An 18,657-nucleotide genomic window follows, 5' to 3' on the forward strand; every position below is an offset into this window, starting at 1 on the left:
CCTCCTGGGCCATGTCCAGAAAGTGGTGTTGGGGGATGAGTGTTCAGACCCCTGGGCTCTCACTTGTGGGGTGCCTCAGGGCTCCATCCTCTTCCCCATGCTTTTTAATATCTATACGAAGTCACTGGGAGAGATCATCAGGGGGTTTGGGCTGGGTGTTCCCCAGTATGTGGATGATACCCAGCTCCTTCTCTCTTTTAAATTGGAACCAGTGCAGGCAGTGAATGCCCTGGGTTGGTGCCTGGAGGTGGTTTGAGGATGGATGGGGGCTAACAGATTGAGGCTGAATCCTGACAAGACACAAATACCGTTTTGGGGGAGCAGAGGGTGGGCATGTGTGGGGGACCCCCTGGTCCTGATGGGGTAACTGTGCCCCTAAATAACCAGGTGTGCAGCCTAGGGGTCATTTTGGACTCACAGCTGTCCATGGAGGCGCAGGTCAATTCTGTGTCCAGGGCAGCTGTCTGCCAGCTCCATCTGGTATGCAGGCTAAGACCCTCCCTGCCCGTGGACTGTCTCCCCAGAGTAGTGCATGCTCTGGTGATCTCCCGCTTGAACTACTGCCATGCGCTACATGGGGCTACCATTGAAGGTGAGCTGGAAACTGCAACTAATCCAGAATGTGGCAGCTAGACAACAGAATGGGAGCAGCCGCTGAGACAACATAACACCAGTCTGAAAGGATCTTCACTGACTCCCAGTACATTTCTGAGCACAATTCACATTGTTGGTGCTGACCTTTAAATTGCCATGGTTGCATTTTTCAGGCATAGATTCCTGTTATGCCTTCAGCCACAAATTTATTTGTTGCAGGAATTTTTTGCTGTCTCTGAGCTTTTTTCCTACTCTGCTAATTGTATGTCAGACTTGCTCTGGAGATCATTGTGGAGGAGCAAGATCATTGACCTAAAGCCCTACAGCCTCACTCTCTATAGACCTGAAGGAGTGTCTCCACCCCCATCGCTCAGTCTGTACACTGAGGTCCTCCTTCGAGGGTCTTCTGCTGGTTCACCCCCCACCCCCCCCCCGTGAGAAGCGAAGTTACAGGGAAGCAGGCAGAGGGCAAGGAAATAGGCAACTATCTGACATTTAGAAGACAGCTGAAGGCAGCCCTGTATCAGGATGTTTTTAATGTTTGATGTTTTACTCTCTTTTATATGTACTGTAATTTGCCCAGAGTGGCTGGGGAAACCCAGCCAGTTAGGCAGGGTAGAAATACTACCGTCATTCTTATTATATTGTTGTTTTTTTGTAGTTATTTTGGAATTCGTACTGCAATATCAGTTCATGAAATGTTATGGGTGGAGAAAATCACAGGGATGCCATAAACAGTAATCCCACCCACAACTTCTCATTCACATACAGTCTGTAAATTAGGGGAGGTCACACACCTCACCTGTGCTAATACTGGCACTCTTTGGCCTGTATAGGCCCACCTTGTATGTAGAGCCTCCAGCCACAGGCACTGTCTATCATGAAAATGGGTCCTTTGACTGGGAAGAATCTCAGCTTGTTTCTGATGACAGGTGTACACTATCCTCATCCTGAATGAAGCAGGCAGTGGAAAAGACAAAGATGGCAGGCTGAGAGAGAGGAAAAGGTTTCTGGCTGCTTCCTGGGTAGGATTGTGGAAAGAGAGAAAGGCTTCTGAAAAGGGCTCTCCCCTCCCCTCTTCCTCTCGAGATTTGAACCGCTGCGTCTGGACAGGGCAGGGGCTTATGGGGTCGGAAGAGGATGGAGCTTGCAGGAAGGGAGGCGTGGGGGTAGTGGACCCCCCACTTTCCAGGGATCCCTCTCTCGTCGACTTGAAGGGGTGGCCGATTCCTGGGCGGGAGGGAGAAGGCAAGGCGGCCCCTCCGGAGATTCCCCTTGGGCGGCCCGATGGAGACCTCTCCCTAAAGTCTGGTCTCTCTCTCTCTCCCCCCCCCCTCCCCTGTACCCAGAGGCCTCATTGACGTGCCTCACCCCTCGCCCTGCGCGCCCCATCTCTCCATCCAGAGGACACCCCCCCTACACACGAGCCACACGGGGGTCTCTATCCAGGCGTCCCTCGCGCCCGTTAACCCTTTCATGACCCGCCTTTCTCCATGCGTAGCCCACAGGGCCCCAGGGATGCCTGCGTGGGGGAAACGGGGCAAGGGGGTCTTCGTAGGGACCTCCTGGGTGAGGGCACCATGTCCGCCCCCGCCAGGGCGCCTAAGGGGCCAAGGAAAGCCCCTTTCCCAGCACGCATGCAGGGATCCAAGCCCTGCCCGTGGGGCCCACGAATGGCGCTTTGGGGAGCTGGCGGGGGTCTCTGGATCCTTCTCTCGCCCCCCCCCGCGCCCCCTTTACCTCTTTGTCCTCGCTCCAGATTCTCCTTTCCTTTCCTGCAACATCCACGGGGGTGGGGTGGTGGTGTCCTCTCCTCCCCTTTGCGAAAGCGAGCTCCCCTAGAGCTACGGCGTAGAGCAGCAATACGGCGCAGAAGCTCCACTTGCGGGAGAAGCAGGCAGTTTGGGAGGGGAGGAGGAAGAGGAGGAGAAGAAATGGGTGCAACGGATGGGGGCGAGATTTGGGGTTGTGGGGGCGGGGTGAGAGAAGGATGTGCCGGGAGGGGTGGGGAGGAATTGAGGGGGGAGAGAGAGGACGGTTTTCCCCATCCCTTCTTCCTCCTGTGGATCAGGAGATGGGGGAGGGGCTGATCCCCGCAATCCGCTTGCAAAGTGGGGTCTCGCACCCCAAAATGTTTACATTGCAAAATCCTTCCTTCCCCCACCCCACGCCGCGAGATTAGATCCGTCCGTGTTTTAGGTACTGGTGCACAATGAGCAGCGGCTTGGACTCTGTGACTCCTGTGTTACGGGGGGAAATGGGGCTTGGGCTTTTGCGCGCGCGCGCACACACACACACACACACACAGACAGACACACACACAGACGCCATCCAAGTAAAATTCATCCCTTGTGTCTCCCGTCAGAGGTAACACAAAGAGGCCAGTAAGAAAGCAAGGCCAGCTGTTGATCTGTTTGCGGGCAGAGGCCCCCCCCCCCCATGCAAGGAATGAAGTACGTAATCCGGTCTCTGTGGCAGTCCTGAAAGGGCCTGTGTCCTTGTGGCATTCTGGCTCTAGCACTCATAGGACCTGGGAGATGAGGCTTCGAATCCCCACACAGCTACGATGCTCCTGCTGGGTGATCTTGGACCAATCGTGATCTTTCAGCTTGGCCTACCTCACAGGGCTGTTCTGAGGATGGAATGGGGTTGGGGGAGAACCATGCCTGTCACATGGACCTTTGGAGGGGGGAGAGGTGGGATCTGAATGTCACAATAAACAACTATTTCAAGAATACAGAGGACATGATTGCAGAATTGCATGCACAGAAGGAGGTTTATTGTCACTACGGAGGAAGACGGGAGCTGACCAGAGAGAGAAAGAGCAGACAGCTTGCAAAGGTTTGCATTTCCATGATGTGGTCTGGGAAAGGGGGTTCCAAAGTTGGCCCCATCACTTTGCAAAGCACAAGGAAAGCTTCGTTTACTCAGCTAACCAGTCCACAAAAGCATCTCATCTCTTTGCAGAAAAGGGAGACAGGTTTCATATCTCATGGAGCAAATTTCCCAGTTGGGGGGGGGGTGTACTGTTGCTCACACCCTCAAGCTCTGGATTTGGCTAGGTCTTAGTGGACTCAAGAGTCCAAATTGGATTTACTTGGGGAAACGCCTCTTGTTTTTTCTGCTCCAGGCCAATAGAGGAGGGGAGGGAATAGATTTCCTGCAGGTGGACAGAGCAGGTGGGAAAGGGGGCTGGCCTTGGACTTGTTGGGAAGCTGGAGGTCTTTGGGTGTTCCTCTCAGGCCCAGGGTTTCAGGCCTAATAGGTGGCCTTGTATTTGCAAAGGTAGGGCAAGGTAGTTGTACAGGAACGCTGGATCCATTTCTGGGAACCTGCAGGGCAGAAGGTTGAGAGAGAATGTTAGGGAGTGTCCAGAAATTGAGAGAGAAAGAAGACTTCCTTTTGAGTAAATCAAGTATTTGCTTCCCTGTTTTGGAGAGAGGAACAATTATGAGGAAAAGCAACGAAGAGATTTGATAAATACGTAAGCAGAAGTATTTCGAACAAGCCATTCTACTTTTGCCAGTAGAGGGTGTGTGTGTGTCTGTCTGTCTGTCTGTCTGTCTGTCTGTCTGTGTCATACAGAACCCTTGGTTTGTGAGATCTTTGTGATGTTTGAGATGTTTTCTAGCATTCCCCATGCCTGCATGAATGAAACTTCACTGAAGCCGCCTATCAAAAAGCTGAATTCTGCATTTAAATTAAGTTCCAACTATTTCCATGGGGCAGAGTTCCCTGTTCCCTACTCTGAGCCAAAGAACCACTCTAGACTTTGCCCACCGACCCCAGTGGAGGTAACAGTTCAAAACAAAAATGCAGCCCAGGTGATACGAAGTGCCAAGTATAAAGAGGAAACTAGTGGGGTTCTCTCTCTGGAGCCCCATCTCTCCCCGTCCTCAGTTTCCTTGCCAAGTCCTTTCTGCACAGGAATAAGTAAGTCTGTCCTTTTCATTTTTTGTCAGTTTCCCATTTTCCCATTCTTGAGTTCTCTATATTTCCACAACAGTTTGTGATTTTTGGTGGGTTTGATTATTTAGCTCCTCCTGAACATTCATCAACCTTTTAAGGTCACATGACCCAGAAGCTGTATGCCGGCTCCCTCGGCCCGTAAAGCAAGATGAGCGCCGCAACCCCAGAGTCGGCCACGACTGGACCTAACGGTCAGGGGTCCCGTTACCTTTACTATCAACCAGCGGCGTAGCGTGAGTTGTCAGCACCCGGGGCAACGCAAGTAATTTGCGCCCCCTAACCCGGGGCAAGGCACGTAATTTGCGCCCCCCCTACCCCCTAACCTGCGAGTTGCCGCTGGCGCTGCTGCCCAAACGACGCCGCTTGCCCGGAGGAGGAGGGGGGCAGAGAGGCGAGGAAAATGCAACGGCCCAGCAGCTGCAGCAGCAGCAGCGGAGGTGGGGCTGTGAGGAGGGGCTGCCTGGCGCGTCCTCCGCGGCGAGCGCTGAGAGCCGCTGCTTGCCGGGCGCCTTCAGCCGGGTGCCGTGAGACATGCGGCTCTGCTACAGCCTGCGCTCGAGGCTCTTCGGCGACTCTGGAGGCAGCGAGCGCGCCCCCCCAGATGTTGCGCCCGGTGCGGCCTGCCCCCCTTGCACCCCCCACGCTACGCCACTGCTATCAACCAGTCAACACACTTTTGCAATGCAATTTCCCCATATACAACGGACCTTTGCATGTTACTTTTGCAGATGTTAGCATTTTAAAGCACACTGTGGTCTAAACCACAGAGCCTAGGGCTTGCCGATCGGAAGGTCAGCGGATTGAATCCCCGCGACGGGGTGAGCTCCCGTCGCTCGGTCCCAGCTCCTGCCAGCCTAACAATTCGAAAGCACACCAAGTGCAAGTAGATAAATAGATACAGCTCCGGTGGGAAGGTAAACTGCATTTCCATGCACTGCTCTGGTTCCCCAGAATCGGCTTAGTCATGCTGGCCACATGACCTGGAAGCTGTCTGCGGACAAACACCTACTCCCTCAGTCAGTAAAGCGAGGTGAGCAACCTCAGAGTCGTTCACGACTGGACTTAACTGTCAGGGGTCCTTTACCTTTACCTTTACCCAAGTATATGTGTTTTTGCACACACTTGGTTGGAGAACTGCATTGCAACATCCAGAGTGTCTGAGGATGGCTTTGATTTAGTTCCCCTCAATTCCTTGAATGGAATGGGGTTTCCTTCCCCAGGCTCTGTTCCTGCATACCTGAATAAGAAACGGAGACACATTCGTCTGAAGAGATTGAGTTGCTGATGCTCCGACCATCCCAGAGGGGTTGAGAGAAGACAGATCCATCGCTCCATTCCCAGATCATATTCTGGAGAGAGAGAAGGAGAAAGGAAGGTCTTGTGATAAAACGGTAATGCAAGCCCATTGCTCCCCACATCCCCAGAGAGGACACAGCTGGGGAATCAGCACAACTGACAAGGCCAAGGGGTTGGTTTGAGTCTCCAGCTTCTGGAGCCATAAAGATGAAAGGGGACTGACAATTTGTACAGTGGTGGGGAGATGTCACAGAATCTGTGACTTTATAGATAGCGCAATGAGAGTTGGGAAGGAGGAAAGGCAATGAGGAGCTGGAGCTGGAGTTCCAGAACCTCCCACAGAGCCACTCCGAGAAATAGTCCCATCTCCAAATGAGGACTTCAAGGTTTGACATTTGGGGAAGGAAGTGGCTTCAGAGTGAAGTGAGAGCCGGTGATCTACATCTGAAGGAGCTCAAGGGAGCTGAGGGGCTCGTACAGTCAGCATCTTCAGAGAGTCCTAAAGGCACCTACCATGTGGTAGCTACCACGGTCAGCTACCAGGCCAATCCAGACGTTGCTGGAGCCATATTGTCGCAGGTAACTGTAAATCACATTTGCTTCCCTTGCAGAAAGAATGGAGGCCAGCTGGGACCCATGTCTCCTCTGGCAGCTGACCTGCAGGGAGAAGAAAGGGGGAAACCAGTGAGATGCTGCCCAGAGCCAGGATTCCCAAGGAGTCGGCCCTTGCTCTTCTCTCTCTCTCTTTCTCTTACAACTCTTTTATTATTATTATTGCAAAGTAAATACATCAATACCAAAACATAAAGAACAATATAAAGGGGGGAAATAAAGGGGGGAAATGCAAAGAAAAGTAGACAGTAAAAGAATAAAGAAAAGTATAATATTTCAATACAATAAACACTATTTTACAAAATAATAGTAGTAATAGACTTCCATCACTCTCACAACACTTCCTATCACATTTAATATTTTATCTGTATTTCAGTATTATTTTCATCTTAATATATAGATATGCATATATGTATGTTTCCCCTTTTCCATTCACGAGGTCATTCTAGACACAGCCAAATTTTTACATTAGAACCTTGTCTTTCTAAATAATCATTCAAGCGCTTCCATTCCTTCTTGACTGTAATCACTGGCTTTAGTCTTGTTACGTCCGTCAATTTGGCCAGTTCCAAATATTCACATAATTTACATAACCATTCCTCTTTGGTCAGTACCTAGTTACCCTTCCGGTACTCAGCCACCAGGATTCTCGCCGCTGAAAGAATTTAGTATTTTCTCTAGAAATATCACTATTCAATATTCCCAAAAGGTATGTTTCTGGTCTTTTGCTATGTGAAGTTCTTAGTAACTTTCTCATTTCTTCTCATTCCCCCAACTTACCTCGGCATCATCCCACGAGCGGCTGGAGCTAAAATACTCATAGCAGTACTTTCTGTAGAAGATACCTCCTGCAGGGCAGTGAGCGCGAGAGCTCTGGGTGCAATTGGCGGCACCTGTGAGGAATTGGATTGAGACTGGAATAGATGCCCCAGACCACCAACCCTTTCCTTGACAGATGGAGCCCCTCAAGGAAGCCCTGGCGTTAGGAATCGGGAGGTTCCTTCTGGCTCTTTCCATACTAAGCTTTCCCCCTTGACCTGACACCGGCTCACACCCCTCTTTATGGGAACCCAAAAGTTATTGCCAAAATGGTTGCAGCACAGTGTTGTCTATGCAGCTCCAGCAGGGGCTTTTCCACATCTGATCTGTGATATAATAATAATAATAATAGTTTATTATTTATACCCTGCCCATCTGGCTGGGTTTCCCCAGCCACTCTGGGAGGCTTCCAACAAAATATTAAAATACAATAGTGTGTCAAACATTAAAAGCTTCCCTAAACAGGGCTGCCTTCAGATGTCTTCTAAAAATTTGGTAGTTATTTTTCTCTTTAACATCTGGTGGGAGGGCGTTTCACAGGGCAGGAGCCACCACTGAGAAGACCCTCTCTGCCTGGTTCCCTGTAACGTGGCTTCTCGCAGCGAGGGAAACACCAGCTGGACCTCAGTGTCCGGGCTCAACGATGGGGGTGGAGATGCTCCTTCAGGTATACTGAACCAAGGCTGCTTAGGGCTTTCAAGGTCAGCACCAACACTTCCTCCCCTTCTACTAATGCTCACCTTCTGCCAAAGGGTTCAGGATCAGGCAGCCCAACAGGCAGAGTCCAAGGTAGACCACTTGCCCCATCTTCTGCTTCTCCTGGGAAAAGAAAGTGTCAGCAACATTCATCCCAGCTAAGGGCATGGCATTTCCAGAAATGATGGGTCCATAGTGTTGCGCAGGGTGTGTGTGTGTATTTTTTGGGCTTTGAGCTTGTGATCATTCAAAATTCAAAAACAGGCAATGCTAAGTTCCTTATAAGACCCAGACTATCTCATCTCCTTTGACAACATCAAATATTGTTGCAGCACAGCAGCCAGGTTCAGTATTTTCCAAGTCATAGGAAAGCAAAGTTAGTTGTGTTGCGGTTTGTAAGAAAAATCTCCAGATGCTTTTGGGGGCAATACCATTTTGAACACTAGGACCCTAAACTGGAAGAAGAGGCTTTTACACCCCCTGAATATGGTACTTTATATTCCACGAGAGAACATCTACTGGGAAAAGTCACCCAGTTTGGTTTCTGTTTCTGGAACACCTAAAATTAATTCCCGCCTTTGCTAATATACGGACTGCCTCTTTCCTCCCCTTTCTGCCTCTCTTTTCTACCTTTCAGGGGACAGAGAGAGACCTGGGGAACAACAACCACTTCTTGTGTTTCCAGAGAGGGGGGAGCAGCCACAGTTATGCGTCTTTCTCCCCAGTGGAACAGCCCAAAATGGTCAGCTTACCCTGTGCCTTGGCTCTGCACTGAGTTTATGGGGCTCAGTGTGGGATCATACAAGCCTTTGCAGGCAGCGGTGGAGCAAGCCGATTGGGCACCTGGGGCCCAGGGGCGGGGTCAGTGGCCCATGGGATGGGTGAGCCAGGGCAGGATGTTCCATGGGGCCCCCGAGGAATCTGTCAGTCTTGCGTTCGGCCACACTTTTCCTCCCGTCGAGCCCTCCGACATTGATTAATGACCTGAGCCTTTGATGAGGCTCCAGGTACGTTCCCCCATTACGCAGAGTATACAGCAGCATGTGGAAGGACAAGAAATATGAGCTCCATGCTAAGAGTTTTATTTTCTAACTAGGCAGACAGAAAAGAAAAATACATCCTCTCTCTGTGAGAGCAGAGAGGCAACTGGGACAAAGGAACAGGAAACCAGTAATATAAACATCCGTCTCCCGTGAGACTTCCAACAGCCTGGAGTCTCTGGAATGTAAACAGAGTCTTGTGACTCCAAGCACTGCACAGTAGCAATAAGTAGAAACCTATCAGAATCTGCCTGCCTCCTCCCATTCAGCAGCCCTACAGCTGAGGGGGAGGCAGCGGGCGGACCGTTTGGGGCAGCATGGAGCCCGTGGGTGCCCAAGCCACCATGTCACTCCCAGGAGAGATGCGTGGCTCAGGCGCACTGCAAGCCCTCCGGTGAGTGCTGCATGCCATTTTGTCACCCCCCTCAGTGGTGACACCCGGGGCGGACTGCCCCCACCACCCCCTTCCTCCTCCCCTGCTTGCAGGGATTCAGCCTTTGTGTTTCAACCTTTTTTTGCCACCCCCAAGCCCTGCCCAGTGATGCCAGAGAACTCTGCCCAATACAGAAAAGGAATCGGAAATTGCTTCAGCTCCTAAGATCGTCTGTGGTCAGGAACAGCAACCAGTAAAGCAAATGTGATCGATATTAGTCCACATCACAGTAATATTTTTTTTTAAGTTCACAAACGATATGAAACGATGTTTGTGAGGTTTTTGTTTGTTTTTCTTTTACATTGTTTTGATGTTTCCTTCACATTGGCATGGATATAAGTTGCATAAATAGTTACACAGCTGACGCTAAACAGCGGATGGCGAGAGGAATGACAAAAACTGAGACGGAACTGCAGCAGAATGGAAACAGGTCTGCTTGCAAGGAATGCAGATTGTAATGGAAATCGCTGCCATCTTACATTCCCAGTCCTGCCCCGTTCCTGCTGGCCCAGAAGGGGTGCCCTTTCCCTTATTGGCTTGCTCTTCCTTCCAGTAAAATACATTCTAGGCCAGTGGAGAATCCTTTTCTCCCCAGAGTCTGTGGCGCTGCTGACCTGTTTTCACGAACCGTTTCTCTGCTAGGAAACGCAAGACTGTTTTGAGGGTTGCAAAGGCAAAGAGGTAGATGGGTTTCACCTGCGTCCTTCTCTCCTACTGTCTTGCTGTGGCTGATCTGGAGTTGAGGGCGGTTCTTTCAGCCTGTGCCAGGTGCTGTCCACCCCATGGCATATTTATAGGATGAGGACAATGCAGAAGGGAGACAAAGGTGAAGGCAACAAACTCTACACAACTGACCACAAAGCAAACAGGGTTGGGTGATGAGCCATTGGGTGTCTTTTCATGAACCTGACAGATGATAAGTGAAGGTGGTCATTAGCCCAGGGAGAAAGGGTGGGGTTCAATTCATTTATTTGATTTGATTGCATAGCCTTTTTTTTCTAATAACGATCATCCACCACAGCCCAGGAACAAGTCATTTCCTTGTTCCTTGTGTTGGAGGAACAAAACAGTACTTTGTGCTGTTCCTGGATTTGTGGTGGTTTTCTTCTGCTGCTTCGCTATTGAGACCTCTGACCAGATATTTGCACTGGGGCTCTGTCTATGTTCCCATGGCATAACCACACAAGACATGACATTTTTGGACTCCCAAGTTACGAGAAGGAGCAGGCAAGCAACAGAGGCAATGAATCAAAATTAATCAGCGGCGCCTTCAGCAACAACAGGTGCCTTTGTCTGCCTTGGGTTTCATTGGATACCAGGCATTCTAGTTTTAGGAGGGGCATAAAAGCTGTTCTCTATCCACTTTCTCTTTACCATTCATAGTTTTACAAATTTCTATCCTGTTACCTCTTATCTGCCTTTTTTCCAAACTAGAAATTCTCATATGCACAACCTTTGTTATTTATTATTTATACCCCGCCCATCTGGGGGTTGTATTAAAATACAGTGGTGCCTCGCAAGACGAAATTAATTCGTTCCGCAAGTCTCTTTGTCTTGCGAGTTTTTCGTCTTGCGATGCACGGTTTCCCATAGGAATGCATTGAAAATCAATTAATGCGTTCCTAGGGAAACCGCCTTCAGACCAGGTCCGGGGACAGTCTGTCCCCGGACCTCTTCTGAAGGCTGGGGGGGGGGACAAGGGCTTTTCTTCCCACCCCCAGCATTTTAAAAAACCCCGGGACAGCGGAGGACTTCTCCGCTGTCCGGGCGATCTTAAAATGCTGGCGGGCGGCATTTTAAAATCGCCCCGGGACAGCGGAGGACTTCTCCGCTGTCTGGGGCGATTTAAAAGCCCCTGGGAAGGCAGGCAGGGGGGACAAAGACTTTCGCCCCCCGCCCGCCTTCAGAAGGTGTTCCTGCCCCGCCGCCCGGCTTCGGAGCAGCATTCCGAAGCCCGGCGGCGGCGGGAGGAGGCGTTCCCGCCCCACCGCCCGGCTTCGGAGGAGGTCCGAGGACAGTGGGGAAGACGCGCTACGCTTCCCTGCTGTCCCGGATATTTCCCTATGGGCTGTCGTCTTGCGAAGCAAGCCCATAGGGAAATTCGTCTTGCGAAGCGCCTCCAAAACGGAAAACCCTTTCGTCTAGCAGGTTTTCCGTCTTGCGAGGCGTTCATCTTGCGAGGTACCACTGTACAATAAAACACCAGACATTAAAAACTTCCCTAAACAGGGCTGCCTTCAGATGTCTTCTAAAAGTCAGATAGTTGTCTGTTTCTTTGACATCTGATGGGAGGGTGTTCCACAGGGTGGGCGCCACTACCGAGAAGGCCCTCTGCCTGGTTCCCTGCAACCTCACTTCTCGCAGGGAGGGAACTGCTAGAAGGCCCTCAGAGGTGGACATTGGTGTCCGGGCTGAACGATGGGGGTGGAGACGCTCCTTCAGGTATACTGTGCCGAGTGGTTGTGGAACAACTCCAGGCATGGACCTGGAGAATGTGGACCATTTGAATCCCTTCCAGTCGGGATTCAGGCATCACCATGGGACTGAAACTGCCTTGGTCGCACTGGTCGATGATCTCCAGTGGGCTAGGGACAAAGATGAAAGCTGTTTCCTAGTTCTGCTGGATCTCTCAGTGGCCTTTGATACCATCAACCATGACATCCTTCTGGACTGTCTAGAGGAGCTGGGAGCTGGGGGCACTGTCATACAGTGGTTCCGCTCCTTCCTCCTGGGCTGTGTCCAGAAAGTGGTGTTGGGGGGATGAGTGTTCGGACACCTGGGCTCTCACTTGTGGGGTGCCTCAGGGCTCCATCCTCTACCCCATACTTTTTAACATCTATATGAAGCTGCTGGGAGAGATAATCAGGGGGTTTGGGCTGGGTGTTCATCAGTATGCAGATGATACCCAGCTCTATCTCTCCTTTAAATCGGAACCAGTGAAGGTGGGGAAGGTCCTGTGTGAGTGTCTGGAGGCGGTTGGAGGATGGATGGAGGCTAACAGATTGATGCTGAATCACGACAAGACAGAAGTACTGTTTATGGGGGGACAGGGGGCAGGGGTGTGGGGGTGACTCCCTGGTCCTGAATGGGGTAACTGTGCCCCTAAATGTCCAGGTGCCCCTGAAGGACCAGATCTGCACCCTGGGAGTCCACCAGGGAAGTGATAGCATGGATGTTAAAATCCCCTAGGACAACCAAACTAGGTGTCTCCAGGAGCACATCCTCCACGACCTGAAGCAGCTTGGCCAGGAAATCCTTGGTGCAGTGGGAAGGTCGGTACACCAGAAGGCATCCTGTACTGCTTCTATTGCCCAACTTCCAGAACATGCACTCCGAAAACTGGGTCTCCCCAATAGGATGTCTGGTATAAACTTGTTGTTGTTTTTGTTGTTGTTTAGTCGTTTAGTCATGTCTGACTCTTCGTGACCCCATGGACCAGAGCATGCCAGGCACTCCTGTCTTCCACTGCCTCCCCCAGTTTGGTGAAACTCATGCTGGTAGCTTCGAGAACACTGTCCCACCATCTCGTCTTCTGTCGCCCCCTTCTCCTTGTGCCCTCCACCTTTCCCAACATCAGGGTCCTTTCCAGGGAGTCTTCTCTTCTCATGAGGTGGCCAAAGTCTTGGAGCCTCAGCTTCAGGATCTGCCCTTCCAGTGAGCACTCAGGGCTGATTTCCCTAAGAATGGAGAGGTTGGATCTTCTTGCAGTCCATGGGACTCTCAAGAGTCTCCTCCAGCACCAGAATTCAAAAGCATCCATTCTTCGGCGATCAGCCTTCTTTATGGTCCAGCTCTCACTTCCATATATCACTACTTTTAAAACCATAGCTTTAACTATAAACTAGTGACTTCCTGAAAATCACTGCAACCCCCCTTCCCCGCCCGTATGACCTGGGCTGCTGTGCGTATGAGAAACATGGTGGACAAGAAGCAGCAAGGACAGGCCCATCTGCTTCATCCAACCAAGTTTCCATTACACATGTCATAAGGGAGTCTTTCGATAATTTTGTAGATAAAATGCACGGCACAATCTCATTTCTCAATCACCTAGGTACTGGTCATTTTTGTTTAGTCGTTTAGTCATGTCTGACTCTTCGTGACCCCATGGACCAGAGCATGCCAGGCACTCCTGTCTTCCACTGCCTCCCCCAGTTTGGTGAAACTCATGCTGGTAGCTTCGAGAACACTGTCCCACCATCTCGTCTTCTGTCGCCCCCTTCTCCTTGTGCCCTCCACCTTTCCCAACATCAGGGTCCTTTCCAGGGAGTCTTCTCTTCTCATGAGGTGGCCAAAGTCTTGGAGCCTCAGCTTCAGGATCTGCCCTTCCAGTGAGCACTCAGGGCTGATTTCCCTAAGAATGGAGAGGTTGGATCTTCTTGCAGTCCATGGGACTCTCAAGAGTCTCCTCCAGCACCAGAATTCAAAAGCATCCATTCTTCGGCGATCAGCCTTCTTTATGGTCCAGCTCTCACTTCCATATATCACTACTTTTAAAACCATAGCTTTAACTATAAACTAGTGACTTCCTGAAAATCACTGCAACCCCCCTTCCCCGCCCGTATGACCTGGGCTGCTGTGCGTATGAGAAACATGGTGGACAAGAAGCAGCAAGGACAGGCCCATCTGCTTCATCCAACCAAGTTTCCATTACACATGTCATAAGGGAGTCTTTCGATAATTTTGTAGATAAAATGCACGGCACAATCTCATTTCTCAATCACCTAGGTACTGGTCATTTTTATAGGTGTGAATCTACATTGGGGAATGCAAAAGGGGATTGGGAAGGAATGATGCTACTTCTTGCATGCCATTTGACTGTTCACAATATCTATGAATTCATTTTATCATCCTGTTGTATTAGCATTCCACACAGCCACCTCCATAGAAACGTGTTTTAAGCCATGTACCTGAACTAATAATCTTCATTAGCATCTGGTATCTGCACAAGTTAATTCCTAGCATTAGCTGAAAATACATACTTTGTCATAAAGGTAACCACAAGTCTGGGCATGGAATGTTTCCCCATTTTAAGGGTCAACACCTAATTTTTTTATGAAGATTGAAAAAATCATGATTGTCTTTCAAAAGTGGCAGTGCTACAAGAATGTGATCCTGGAGCACATCATTTTGATCATAAATATCTGAACTTTTTCCAACTCTACAATGTCCTTTTTCAGGCAAAGTCACCTGAAGACCGTGCCAAGCGTCTGGGAGGATTGGCAGAGTACCAGGAATGTGACCAGGAGATTAGGACTTGCCACCAAGCCTGCGGGGGAAGCCCTGGCGAGTTTGGGGACTGCCACTTCCTCCTCCCTCCTCCAATTCTGCATGTTGGTTCTTTGCATCCTCTATTCAGATTGGAAAGCTGGCAGGTGTCCAAGGAGTGCCCAGGTCTCTTTTTACAGCAGCCTGAGTTTTGCATTGCTTATTCCTAATCATAGCATTGCACACCTATTTGCACAGCACTTATGTAAGGTATTTCGCCTATTTTCATTGTAGAAAGTTTTACCCATCCTTAAAGAAACTGAGACATACAATACAATCATACATACAATCATAGAGTTGGAAGAGACCACAAGGGCCATCGAGTCCAACCCCCTGCCAAGCAGGAAACACCATCAGAGCACTCCTGACATATGGTTGTCAAGCCTCTGCTTAAAGACCTCCAAAGAAGGAGACGCCACCACACTCCTTGGCAGCAAATTCCACTGTCAAACAGCCCTTACTGTCAGGAAGTTCTTCCTAATGTTTAGGTGGAATCTTCTTTCTTGTAGTTTGGATCCATTGCTCCGTGTCCGCTTCTCTGGAGCAACAGAAAACAACCTTTCTCCCTCCTCTATGTGACATCCTTTTATATATTTGAACATGGCTATCATATCACCCCTTAACCTCCTCTTCTCCAGGCTAAACATGCCCAGCCCCCTTAGCCGTTCCTCATAAGGCATCGTTTCCAGGCCTTTGACCATTTTGGTTGCCCTCCTCTGGACACGTTCCAGTTTGTCAGTGTCCTTCTTGAACTGTGGTGCCCAGAACTGGACACAGTACTCCAGGTGAGGTCTGACCAGAGCAGAATACAGTGGCACTATTACTTCCCTTGATCTAGATGCTATACTCCTATTGATGCAGCCCAGAATTGCATTGGCTTTTTTAGCTGCCGCGTCACACTGTTGGCTCATGTCGAGTTTATGGTCAACCAAGACTCCTAGATCCTTTTCACATGTACTGCTCTCAAGCCAGGTGTCACCCATCTTGTATTTGTGCCTCTCATTTTTTTTGCCCAAGTGCAATACTTTACATTTCTCCCTGTTAAAATTCATCTTCTTTGTTTTGGCCCAGTTCTCTAATCTGTCAAGGTCGTTTTGAAGTGTGATCCTGTCCTCTGGGGTGTTAGCCACCCCTCCCAGTTTGGTGTCATCTGCAAATTTGATCAGGATGCCCTTGAGTCCATCATCCAAGTCGTTGATAAAGATGTTGAATAAGACCGGGCCCAAGACACCCCACTAGTCACTCTTCTCCAGGATGAAGAGGAACCATTGATGAGCACCCTTTGGGTTCGGTCAGTCAGCCAGTTACAAATCCACTGAGTGGTAGCAGAGTCAAGACCGCATTTTACCAGCTTCTTTACAAGAATATCATCGGGCACCTTGTCAAATGCCTTGCTGAAATCAAGGTAGGCTACATCCACTGCGTTCCCTTCATCTACCAGACTTGTAATTCTGTCAAAAAACGAGATCAGGTTAGTCTGACATGACTTATTTTTCAGAAATCCATGCTGACTATTGGTGATCACAGCATTCCTTTCTAGGTGCTCACAGACTGTTTGCTTAATGATCTGCTCCAGAATCTTCCCTGCTATTGATGTCAGACTGACTGGGCGGTAATTATTTGGGTCCTCTCTTTTCCCCTTTTTGAAAATAGGGACAACATTTGCCCTCCTCCAGTCTGCCGGGACTTCGCCTGTCCTCCAGGAATTCTCAAAGATGACACATGTGTTCTGCTTGCAGATTTGCCATAACGGGCATCTGGTTGGCCATTGTGGAGAACAGATTGCTGGACCAGATGGGCCCCCTTTGGCCTGATCCAGCAGCCAGGCTCTTCTTAGGTGCAGGGGGACCTGGAAATGGCTTCAACTTTACCTTCCCTGCCCCTACAGGCAGGGCACCCACCTTCCACTCACCTGACATTAATGCTGTCAGGTGAACCAGTTCTGTATAGCACTGTGCATGAAACAGAAGCACAAAGGTGCTGGGAATCTAAAGTAGCAGAAAGTTGCCCCCACTTCCAGTCGCCTCACAGAGGCAGCTTAAGGTTCAAAAATGTTTACTGCTGCAGAAGATAAGGCTTCAGTAATACAGTTCCGGACGTTGATCTATACATACAGCTTTGCAGATACAGATACAGTGAGGGGGAAAACATAATTGATCCCCTGCTAAATTTGCCTGTTTGCCCTCTGGGGGGTTTCTGGGGGGTTTTCCTGTTGTTATTCTGTCTCTCACAGCTACAGTAAACCTACCATTAAAATTATGGACTGGTCATTTCTTCGTCAGAGGGCAAATGGGCAAATTTAGCAGGGGATCAAATACTTTCCCCCTTCACTGTGTATACAAGTAGAAAGCATTTCTGTTGCTCCAGCAATCCAATACATAATCCAGACTGACTCACAGATGGATTCACTGACTGACTAATGAGCAGATTTGCCTTAATCATTTATATAGCAACTGGCTTGGCTGATCTTGAACCGGTTGTCTTATATCAGACACGGGGTGATTTGTGCCCAGGAAAGAGATTATCCCCTTTCTCTGTGTCCAGTTCCTCCAACATAAAAATAAGAATGAAGCAAATTAAAACACTTCCTGGTACAAAATAAATATATAATAGAGAGGATGTTGGGAGCTGCAGTGCAGAGCTCAGGTCTCCAAGAGGAGTGGGGTGAGGGTGCTGCTGACTGGTGATGGGGTTGGGGGGCAGGCTTGGTAAGAAGAGCCGGCTGGATCAGGCCAACGTCCCATCAGGTTCTGAGCACCAGAGCAACGCTCTCCCCTCCTGTGGTTTCCAGCAGCTGGGATTTGGAAGGAGCTGTGGGGCAGAACATAGTCTTCATGGCTAGTAGCCATCAATACCCCTTCCAAAATTCAGCTCTGTTGGATGCTCATGAGTTCTAATGTCATGAGAGAGGGGGGAAACTTTCCCCGATTCGTTCTCTCCATGCCCTGCGTAATTTCATGAACTTTGATTACTCGCCTGTTCTCTAAAGTGAAAAGTCCTGAATATTTCTCCCTTTCGTCATAGGGGATCTGGAAGCCAAGCCTTATGAGGTGTCAGGATTCTCAGCCGCAGTCAGAGGTAACTGGCCATTCTCCAGGCATTCGGCTTGAGATCCTAGTTGACCTTCCCGTCTGCGTCTCCCGGCAGGATACAGGCAAGGTCTCTATCGGCGATCCCACTCAACGTGGGAGGGACACACCCCTCCTCCCTCCTCCCTGCTTCCCTCAGGGAGGGGAAAGAGTCAGACAGAAATCTATTTACATCGCTTTATTTCTGTCATTCCAGCAGTACAGAGAAACGTGTCTTCACTCTCCAGTCTCCAGCAGTAGAGTCTAAACTCCACCCCTGTACTTCCAGTACAGGTCAGATGACACTCTAAGCTAACATCCGGTGCTCAGTGCAATGAATAGACTGCCCCTTTTTTCCACTAGTACAGTCCCACACATCAACATCCTGTTTTGCATTCCAGACACCTGCAGCTGGCTTTCGCATTGCTGCTTTTTCCTGACATGAGGAATGGTCGAAGGAGCTGGGTATGTGTAGTGTGGGAAAGGGTTGTCACGTGGAAAAAGGAACAAGCTTGTTTTCTCCCGCTCTGGAAGGGAGGACTCGATCCAATGGCTTCCAGTTACAAGAAAGGAGATTCCAACTACAGTGGTACCTTGGGCTACGAATGCTTCAACTTACTTTTTTTTGGTTACGAACAACTGTAACCCAGAAGTAACTTGTCCGAGCTCTCGGAGGCCTTGCCGCTGCCTGGAGGCAAACCCGGACATCCGCGGTGCCTACGGAGCTCTCGGAGGCCTTCACGAATGCTGGGAGCCAAGCCGATTGTGATTGTAGAAGAGGACCCTGAGTCCCCTCCAAACAATGAGTGCATGTAAGAAAAGAAATAAATGTTATTTGTTTTCATCTAAAATACTGTCTTATTTA

At 49.8% G+C, this 18,657-nt stretch overlaps 2 protein-coding genes across 2 annotated transcripts in view; both read right to left on the minus strand.

Annotated features, from left to right (window-relative positions):
* Positions 1-2,572, minus strand: part of LOC310686809 (uncharacterized protein) — a 51,488-nt gene extending 48,916 nt beyond the window's left edge. The window contains exon 1 of the mRNA XM_083461072.1: positions 2,335-2,572. The gene's annotated coding sequence lies outside the window, so the exon portion shown is untranslated. The remainder of the gene's footprint in view (positions 1-2,334) is intronic.
* Positions 2,573-3,351: 779 nt separating this feature from the next.
* On the minus strand, positions 3,352-10,222 carry LOC310687024 (regenerating islet-derived protein 3-gamma-like). Its single transcript, XM_083461651.1, has 6 exons — positions 10,156-10,222; positions 8,031-8,109; positions 7,252-7,364; positions 6,373-6,516; positions 5,801-5,912; positions 3,352-3,926 (listed from the first exon to the last, which is right to left on the minus strand). Exons 2-6 carry the CDS (start codon positions 8,095-8,097, stop codon positions 3,853-3,855), a joined length of 510 nt encoding a protein of 169 aa, XP_083317777.1. The 5' UTR covers positions 8,098-8,109; positions 10,156-10,222; the 3' UTR covers positions 3,352-3,852.
* Between the last annotated feature and the right edge of the window lie 8,435 nt (positions 10,223-18,657).

The sequence above is a fragment of the Podarcis liolepis genome, assembly GCF_965112155.1.
Source record: "Podarcis liolepis genome assembly, chromosome: 10".
NCBI classification, from domain to species: Eukaryota; Metazoa; Chordata; class Lepidosauria; order Squamata; family Lacertidae; genus Podarcis; species Podarcis liolepis.

Bases quoted from the DNA above. Each gene is read 5' to 3' on its own strand.
- LOC310687024 (XM_083461651.1), bottom strand. From the start codon at position 8,097: ATGGGGCAAGTGGTCTACCTTGGACTCTGCCTGTTGGGCTGCCTGATC. The intron at 7,365-8,030 runs GTGAGCATTAGT...AATTCCTCACAG, and splicing joins CCTGAACCCTTTGGCAGAAG to GTGCCGCCAATTGCACCCAG. The intron at 3,927-5,800 runs GTATGCAGGAAC...TCTGCCCTGCAG, and splicing joins TGTCTCCGTTTCTTATTCAG to GTTCCCAGAAATGGATCCAG.